Source organism: Manduca sexta, chromosome 15 (assembly GCF_014839805.1).
Source record: "Manduca sexta isolate Smith_Timp_Sample1 chromosome 15, JHU_Msex_v1.0, whole genome shotgun sequence".
NCBI classification, from domain to species: domain Eukaryota; kingdom Metazoa; phylum Arthropoda; class Insecta; order Lepidoptera; family Sphingidae; genus Manduca; species Manduca sexta.
This window is the reverse complement of record NC_051129.1, coordinates 11,317,640-11,328,098: the sequence shown is the minus strand read 5'-3', so window position 1 is coordinate 11,328,098 and position 10,459 is coordinate 11,317,640. Positions and strand designations below refer to the sequence as shown.

At 36.9% G+C, this 10,459-nt stretch overlaps 1 protein-coding gene across 1 annotated transcript in view; it reads left to right on the top strand.

Annotated features, from left to right (window-relative positions):
- Positions 1 to 578: 578 nt before the first annotated feature.
- LOC115450099 (tRNA dimethylallyltransferase) overlaps positions 579 to 10,459 on the top strand; it is a gene marked incomplete at its 5' end in the record, with an annotated part of 43,825 nt that continues 33,944 nt past the window's right edge. The window contains 1 exon segment of the mRNA XM_037439026.1: positions 579 to 702. Coding sequence (XP_037294923.1) covers positions 579 to 702 — 124 coding nt within the window.

Here is a 10,459-nt window from a genome sequence, read left to right as displayed (position 1 = left end):
TAGCTGCGCCCGTGGAAGTATCATAATAGTCACTTTTTGACAACTATGTCTATTCCCATACAATAGAAGCAAGCGTTCTGCTATTTAACGGACACGATTACGAACTCTAGGCTAATACTGAGCATACCCAATATCAATTAATCCGAACGGGGATTCGAATCTGAAATGTCCGAGCAAAATTTATAGGGCGTACGCAATACAACTACTAATACTACTAATAATGGTGGTAGGTCTCTCATATGTGAGAGTCCGCCTGGGTGGTTTACCACCGCAATGTCTATCCTGTCTGCCAAGCAGCAGTGTGTAGTCACTGTTGTGTTCCGGTGTGAAGGACATTGTAACCAGCGTAACTACTGGACATAATAAGACTTAACACCTCATGTTTTAGGATGGCGAGCGCAGTGGAATACCAATAATATTTTGTAATTCAAGATGTTGAATGGTGTTTCTGGGCGGTCGTATCGCTTACCATCAGGCGAACGGCAAGCTCAGCTCGTCATTCAAAGCAATAAAAAAAAATACGCCACTAACGCAGTCAACCAAGCATAAATTTGTTCATATTATTATATTGTCCTCAGGGCTATAGAGGTGTGGTTGAAGACTGGCAAGCGGCACAGCGAGATCCTGGAGCAGCAGAAACAGACCGAAGGACAGCTGCGGAAACCTGGATCCACCGTCATACTCTGGCTCAAGTGTGAACAGGTAATATTAATAACAACAGCTGTATATCATACTATCTTACTGCTATTCAACAGGTAATATTAGAGTAGCACGAGCTGTATATTATGTACTATACTACTACTGTAAACGGGCTGCTCTACGACTGAGAGGGTTTAGGCCTTAGTCCACTACGCAGGGCTAGTGCATGGTGGCAGGCACATATGTTCGAAATACTAAAATTTTGTTCAGATATTAATACATGCCATTTAATAACTACTGTCTTTGCATTAGTTATTAAAAACAATATTCTGTAGTGTTTATTTTGTAATACTGTTAATCTGAGGCCACACTAAAGTTAATGCGTAGCGTCAATTATCGCAATAAATAAGGTGTAAAAACTTAATTTACATAAATATTATGTTTGAAATAGGTGCAAAACATAACTGTACTATTTTAACGTTACTTGCAAATAGGGGTCACTTTTCCCCGAAATGCTAAACGGACAGGTGACGTCGTAACAACTAATCGAACAAGAATTACGGACACGTTTAATATCCACTCATTTGTTTGTAATTTGCTCGTAGCACGACATTTTCAAAAACGGTACATTAATGCGCGGGTTAGTGATTGATGTATTAGTGGGCGGGGGCGCGCGGTTTTTTTACCGCACGTATTAATTTGTTGATTAGCATCCAATTTACTATTCATTATTATATACACAACATTGACCTCTTGAGAAAGAGCTAAAGGTGAGTATTAATTTTGAGAAAAACCTAATCATGCACGTTCTACATTAGGCCTTGGAAAGACTAAAATTCAAATTTAGAACTATTATTTATGAAAGAGTTGGCATTAAAACCGTCGGTTTCTGGTGACAATCATCACTGTTCATAAACAACAAGACCCGAATAAACCTAAAATTCTATATGGAATAGTCTATTTCGAGAAAGTTCTTAAAATATAGCGGTGTTTAAATACCGCAGCGATAATGTCAAAAGTCTTATCTAGGCTTCCTACGCGTTTAAAACTATCAGCAATTAAAATAAAACATGCATTATAAAATTGTTGCATCGGCTCAAAGGTGCAGTTTGGTTTAAAAACGTGCGCAGATGCTCTGCCAGGCACCTGGCAATCACAGCGCGCAGGTGAACAGGCTTGTTTACGTTTTTTGTGCATCCATAGCGCAAGATGGCGGCGCGTATGCGCGTGTATAATGTTCGGTAATTATTGGTGAATTTAATTTAATTTTTAGTTCGATTTTTTTCTTACCAGTTGATCGATATTATTTTTGTGCTAGATATTGTAAGTGTTTTGTTTAGCAATACTGTGTACCAAGTTTTTCAATGTTGGCTAATATTTAATTAACATCTTTCAACTAAATACTTTTTAATATGATAAATGTATTTTATGTTAATCGGATAAACGAATGAGACAATTGGTACTTACTTTCAACGGTTAGAAACATTTGCCTTAAAATTAACACATCATATCCATTAAGACAGGCCGGCATAATACCAACGACCACGAGAAACTTCTCAACAATCGACAATACATAACTGTATTGTGCTATCCATCAGGTAATCATTATTATATTATTACAATAAAGGGAACACAAAAGTATATAGCGTTAATTGAAACGTTTCAAAGGAATCAATGCTGTCAGTAGTTTCAACTTTCAAAACTGAACATCTGCTCATGACTAACAAAAAAGGATCAACTCAGGTAGAGCTGGCAGTTGTTACAGTTTTTAACCTATCTTATACTACCAGTTACTGTTTTGAGTTTATTACTTTTTTATGGGGACAGGAGAGATATAAAAACAGTATACGGATACGAGAGTGCACTCAGAAATATATTTCATTTAAATATCCTAAATCCAGTGTTACGTCCCGTAGTAAGAGTTAATCTGTTGATAACCTGATCAATATTATTTTACCCGACCTGAGGGTCGAATGCGAAACTTCATGAGTAGTCTCTCATTACAAAGCCAACAAGGCATTTAAGATCGAATATTATTCTTAACATCGCTTAATCTATGCATAGCAAAAAACACAAAGCGCACCGCGCGCGACACCTTTATTACAATAAGAAGACAGTCGACTTTTAACCGTAGGCTATTACCCTATCACGCGAACCGCTGCGGTAGTTCGTACGGCGTTAATGAAGGGTGAATAAGGAATAGTTGTTTTTGTTTTGCTATTAATTTTAACATATCTCGTTACGGGTAATCGCGTAGGTGGCGAAGGGAGTCGGGCAGGTTCGATTAGTGCCTTAAGATCTAGACCCAACGGTTGATAATGATTTGGCTTTTGCTTTGAAATGCTACGTCTCGGTTTCGATGTATAGGTTTCTGTATGAATCTTATGTGCAAAAGTAGCTTCAGTCGGGGAAAGTACTTTTCAGTCGGGGATAGAAGAACATCGCGGATCTGGTACAAATACCATGTAAGTGACGAAAAAAGCCAAATTGATATACATAAAATACAAATTATTCGACACATACAGTTAACTCTGCATAAATTTTTTCACCAGAGCAGTATTTACCAGCGCTGGTTACGCTGCGTTGTACCATCCCTGACAATTAGTCAAATGCAGTAAGCCCATTTTACCAATCTTGGATAATTTTTCACATTGACTTCCCTGATATTAGGGAGACAACAAGAAACAGCAACAAGCATTAAAAAATTACAGACACCATGGCTCTTAGTTCACGGTGAGTTCATGACCATTGACAATAATGTCTCTTTATAGCTTTAAAATGCTGACATAATAAGAACGCGCCAAACAAGTGCTAATAAATTAATATGCTCTCAGCCATTGAAGTTGGTAATGTGAAATTTACAAATAACTTGATAAATAACTGCTAATAGTAAGGTCGATGGATAAACAACGTTTATTATAACTCGAGAACATTACGACTGCGGTCAAATCGCGCGCACATTGTGAGCTAACAAATATACTAACAATATCTTTATTTTGAATGTACCCAGACGTATTTAGTATGTTTATTTAAAATTCACGGAATGACGCCCCAAGCTAGATTACAGTCTGACTACCCACAGAGACGCTATACCGAGAACGCACGCATTATATTATAAATAAATGCTAACAGCTAAAAGTTATTGTCAGATGTTTTCAAGGAAACACTCATCTTATTTATTAAAAAATATATCTTTTCAATGCTAACAAACTTAAAATTATTGTTAGACGTTTTCAAGAAACTGAAAAATTTTATCCCACGTATATTTTTTTACTATCATACAACTTTTAGTAACGATATCGACTTAGATAAAGAAATTGATATAGCAATACTTACATCGCACCTCAAGCCAATTCTTCTACGCTCGGTCTCCACACCGATGCACATCCATGCATGGGAGGACGTTTGCCGCGGCCATAGGTACACAGTCCAGACTCGCGAACATTTCCTAGCCTTCTTCACTCCTCCCATCCTAAGAGGGTTATCCTTTCCCCACACTTCCCTTCCACAGATAACCCCTGCCAACTTTCCACCAGGTCCCTAAAGTCCAGATTCAATAATCCCATTCGCTGGTTTCTTCCAGTGTTGACTGCGGAAACCGATACCCAAAAACATAAAAAAAAATTTCGCACACCATCATTGTCCACACTGCGACAGTACCATCACATCGGTCCCGAACAAAACGGCATATGACGTTCCCCGATACAGTGAGAACACTTTTTACTCGTGTTCTAAGCAGATGTTGATTATAATAATTTATTCCCATTTAGAGGGAGCAGGTGCCGAACATAAATAGCCGTCGGCTCTCGTATCAATCGTCCGAGTTAGGATGTTACGTAAACGTGTCGCTGCATCCAATGCAGCTTATGTCTTCGATTCAAACTTGGGTAGAGTTAAGGCTTTTTTAAACGTTAGTGTATGGGCATTGACTTATATTCTACAGACACGAACGTCCATATAAACTATTTGTTCAAAATCTGAACTAAAATGGCAACCAAAACTTCACTGTTATAACCAATTTATTCGCTTGAACAACAAATAATTTTACTTTTTTGACTAATATTTTTTATTCAAATCCAGGTTTAGACTTAGACTCGAGTTTTTATATCATGAGCGCCACTCGGTACACAACCACAAGCTGCCAATGTTAACCATACTAAATTCAGTTTCAATAGATTGCAATTCAATTCAGTTGAACACAGTGAATGTTCGGAACGCCAAATCTAATACGTAGTACATATATATCGATGTGTATGGGTTTTTGGCTGGAATAGTGATAGGGTTGTTTCATAATTATAGCTCAGACGTCTTTGCCCTCAGTATATCTCCACCACTCATCGAGTTCCCATATCCGTCTCGTGATATAGAACATATCAAGCATGAATTCTAACATCGAACAGTAATATCGTACGAAATAAAATTCAGTAACTAATCCAAAAATCGAACCCAGTCCCTCTTCGAGCTCATGTACACAACTAGACCAATGGGTGGTAATGCTCATTATAACGTACAAAAACATTTATAACAGCAGGTGGTGAGCGCGTGCCACCATCAACGTGTCGGACCATTCGGAATGGACAACGCTTGATCCAATTAGGCAGGAATGCTATCTGTGTTTACACCTTGCTAGTCTGATTCTCGGATGAAATTAACATCAGTGATGAAGTATTTTGGAGGTCAAGGTATTGTAGAAGAGGGACGGAAAACCAAAACTATGCGACTTCAGCAGTTTTTTTAACAATTCACAAAGTAAGCTTTATTATAATTCACGAACTAGCTAACGCAGCGTCGGACGTCTACCCACGAGGTGGATAGATGATGACCTAATAAAAGTTACAGGAGGTCGCTGGATGCGGGTCGCTTCCAATAGATCGACTAGGATATCTTTGGGGAAGGCCCAAGATCAGCAGTGGACATCCTGCGTCCGATGATGATGATGGTGATTATAATTCACAGTGGATTATTTATAATCATGGGTCATCGGAGTGCTGAGGTTCTGCTATTTGATACATAGCTCACCTAACACCAATATAGATTTATTATAGAACCCCGAAATCATTAAAAATGCACAGAAATAATGCAATCGTGAGTTTTTGTAAATACTCATCTAGGCGTAGGAAAATAACTTCGTGATATAAAGCAGCGGTCATTTCGGAGTATCGAGTTCTAAGGCTAATCCTGCGCAGCTTACGTTGTTTTTTTTCTTACCGCAAATATCGAATTCAATTTACACTGAATTCTCGAAGCACGCTGCCAATGAACAAAAAGGTCCGTATCACATTTTTCTTCTTGGGCAACACGCGATTTCAAAATTGGAACACAAAATTGAAAACAAAAAGGACGCTCCAAAACACAAATATTGATATTAAGGCAGGGGAATGAAATCGGCGGGAATTTAGCGGCGGCGGGACACGCGAACGGCGCGTGGGGTACGCATCCCACCTGTTCCCGGGACGCACCCTCCTATATAAAGGGTGGTCTCGATAAAATACTAGATTAATTAACTGATTTAGATTGGTCAACTCTAGTACATTGTATGTGCTCGATTTACTAAAATAATACTGATTTAGAAAAATAAGACATACCAAACTAAAAAAAATATTTATTGATTTAAATAAAAATTGCTAGATGAGGCATCGCCATCTTCTAGTCTAATAGTTTAGCCATACAGCCTTCTAGTCCTGGCTACTAGTATACAGGCCTTGAAGCAACAAACATACAACATACTTGTGAATAGACTTTAACGCGCCCCCACATTATCACCTGTCACACAATGTCAGTCAGTGTCAAACAATATTCACAGAAAATGTCACTGCCACGGCCCTGTGCACGGCGGTGTGCAGCTAAAGCTTTGAAGGACCGTGACAGGTGCAACGCTATTTTGGTACCATTCTCAGATATAACTCCAGAGACCACAAAACAAATTGGAGATTCCAAATTGTTAATTAACAGTGACGTGAGGCCAAGGAATTTGCTTTTAAGTATAAATATGTTTTTGTATTTTTAAAGCTCAGATTTTGTTAATGTAATTACATATTTTAAATTTAAGCCTATCGTTTTATAAAAAATGGTAACAATTAAATTTAACACCCACACGAAAATCTGCAATAACAGAGTAGTCAACGGCGCTTTTCAGAGAAAAGGGTATTTTTCTTTTTGAGTTCTTAGTAGTTTATTATTTTTACCAAAATGGATTCATTCGCCACACAAAAAAAAAACCACTTTATTACTTAACAAAGTTTTTTTTTTAAACACCTCCATGTATATTTTGGTAACACAATTTTTTTTACTTCCTATGGGGTCATCCATAAATTAAGTCACACGAATTTCATTTGTCGCGGCTGGTCACATTTGTGAGACTCCCCCCCTCCCTAGTGTGACGTAATTTATGGATGGCCCCTATGCCACTAAATTGACATCAACATAAAAAGTAAAACCGCATATTTGATGTAAGTATAAAAAAAATTCTCACCAAAAAAGTCGTAAAATAAGTAAAATCGTGTAAATGACCGATTAGTTTTTACGACGTATTACATGCATCGGAACTTTCTCTTCACTTAGGCGATTTTGTAATTAAAGGTATTTCGTGTAATGTTAGAAATCGATCATTACTAGTATATTGGTTCCGTTCCGATTAAAATATACATAATATTATTATAGAATTTTTTACATTCGGATTGATATCGTGACTTGAAAAAACTTCAGCTTATTAAAAAAGCACAAGACAGTACGTAATAAAAAGACTATAAAAATAATGTAAATAGACGTAGGTATGTTACCTAGTAAATGCATGAGTAAATAAAAAAAAAATAATTAAAAAACTGATTCCATTTTTAAAAATTCAAACGTTTTTTCTTTTAAACAAAAAAATTATTTGCACCAGCCTGTATTATGTCGGTGGCGCACCTGCCGTCCCGTTGTTTTTTTCTTTGTTACCCCATCCTTCACCCGAGCCGGTAACTATAACCGGCCGCATATTACGGTAGGTCATACGACAACATATTTAACCTTTAACCGGATGTGTATAACAACGGAACCGCACGACGCCTGCTGCGATATATTTCGTGATGTCTGCAAATCGTGTAAGCGATGGGGTCAACAACTTCTAAATGTACTCGGGTTGAATCTAATGAATTAAGTCATCGGAGAGAAAGATTTAAGCGATACGGTATGAACAAAAAAGGTTATATTGATCTTTGTGTAATAAACTCATAGAAATGAGATTTAACTTCTGTTTTAGTGTGAGCTACGCTGTGCAAACTAACACAGATCACTTACTATCAAGAAAAATTTATTGTTTCAGTCTCAAATAAAAACATTATATTGACAAATAAAAACAGATAATTTATTTGAAGGCTTAATTGCGCACATGTAAATATTAGGTTACCAAACGTTAATCGATTCATAGAAATAATTTATCATATCTGCAAATAAGAAACCAGAATAAATTAGTGTACACAGATAATTGATATTCTTAAAAAAAAACAAACAATATAATTATCTTTTTAAAATCATTTGGAATGGTGAATTATATAATGAATAAATTGTTCGAAATATAAAATCGATGGTCGATACAAAGATATTTTAAATTAAACATTTTTGTAGACATCATTAAGTTAATAATTAGATTGCCCAATTTATTATGTCCATCAAGAAATATTCGTCAATTTATATCAAAATGTCAGACAAATTAAAATACGAATTGTACCTATTTCTAAATGCTAATCAGCAGTAATTTGACCAATGACCAGACTAGATTCGCGGAACTTTTAGAAGAAATTTTCATTAGTGTTCGAAATTTGAAATTACTTTTCAAAATTTTAAACTTATTAACTAAACGTTGACTTTTGCTGTGTCGCTTAATTCTTCGATTGTAATTGATATGCTTTATTGCGGATAATTAATTCGAATTTGTATTCGAAATTTAAACGTTGTCTCATAGACAGACTGAATAGTGAAACGTCGGTCATTGCGCCACATTTTTGCACTTTGTAAAGGATGTCTAGTTGTACTTTTAAATATTTTTGTACATTAGGAGTTGCCTAGTTCGCCCGCGTGAAAGGCGTTTCTCGCTACTAAAACCTTTAAATCATTGTAGTGATCCATAACACTACCAGAACGACATGAACGCCATCGATTTAAAACCTGATTTAAATTCAAATCTTTCCCACACGATCAAATTACCGGGATAAAAGACTAATCCAGGACACGGTCCGGTGATTAAATTTCATCCAAATCGATTTAGCCATTACTGAGTTTTCTTCTGGCAAACATCCGGACATGTCACAAACTTCACGATTATAAGATATAATTTGCAATAACCAGTCATAAAAAATATATCAGTATATTAAAAACGCTGCAAATTACAGTGAATCTAACTCAGAACCACGCTCTCAGGCGTGCACTCCCACTCTGGAGCTAATTGGGCCGGCTAAAAGTCATGATGCAATGCCCTGACCAACCGGGTCACGAATCACGACCCCATTTTTTAAGTAAAAAAGACCAATGCAGTCAAGTGAGCTGTCAGAACGGTAAAGGTACGGTTCCGAACATGACTGCGGCGGATAACTGCATGTAGATTGCTGTCGCAAATTTTTTACCGATGGTAGAATGTTCTTTGCTGTGGCTCAATGTTTTGCTGGTAGGATATGTTTTATATCCGCTCGGATAGCGACCAAGTACACAAGGTGTTAAAACCCGCCATAGTGGCCCACATAAGTGTATCGCGTTGCCATAGCATCTGTATATTCGGTTCCAACAGGCCGGCATAATTGTGGCGACTGTCGAGGGGTAATCTCTCGTCACTCGGCATTCCTTTAGACCCCACTCCACTTACGATCTGGTGCAGTGGGATCAATTCGAAGTGCCCGTATAAAAAAAATGTAAATGGATCAATGTTTGGTTACATTTAAAAAAACTGTTTTGTTCCTGATGAAGTGACATTTACAAGTCAGTCAGTATAGTATATAGTCGGTCAGTCTAACACGTTTTCGTCACATAATGATACAATAAATAGTCTCCAATACGGTGATACCATTTTTATCATATTGCAGGCTTCTTAACAACTTTGATAATCTGAGAATCAAATTATAGGTACATGGCTGCCCATTAGTTTAACTTATGGGCCTCACTAATAGAACAATAAAGCGATTACTGGTTTCCAAAGTCTAAATCTAATTGTTACATCGTCTGGGGCCGTGAACAACATGCCTTTCTCTGGAAAATGTATGGGAATCATATATCATTCATTCTCGTACATTTTTTATCATAAATAAATAAAATGCTTTATTCATCACGTAAGTGAAACTAATTCCACTTATGATAAGTCAAGTTATATGAAAATATTTAATTATTACTTAAGTCACTTATATAACTAAAGATATTTTATTATTTACTAGCGACCCGCCCCGGCTTCGCACGGGTGCAATGCTGACTATTTAATGGATGTTATTATTATTATACATATATACCTTCCTCTTGAATCACTCTATCTATTAAATAAAACCGCATCAAAATCCGTTGCGTAGTTTTAAAGATTTAAGCACACATAGGGACAGAGAAAGCGACTTTGTTTTATACTATGTAGTGATTGTAGTTAACGATTGTAAAAACTATGTTGTCTACTGCCCCTGTGATTGCACTCCTAGTACTCATAATTACATCAAATATTTGCGACAGATCGCTGTCGTCACGTTCGGAACCATACCTTAAGCGTATCAAACGAGGTGTCGATTATAAAGTATGGCTTCACACGGACTCAACGGCTCTCAATCACGTCACGTCAAAATTGTCGATAGCACTGCGTTACGAGTACCGACTG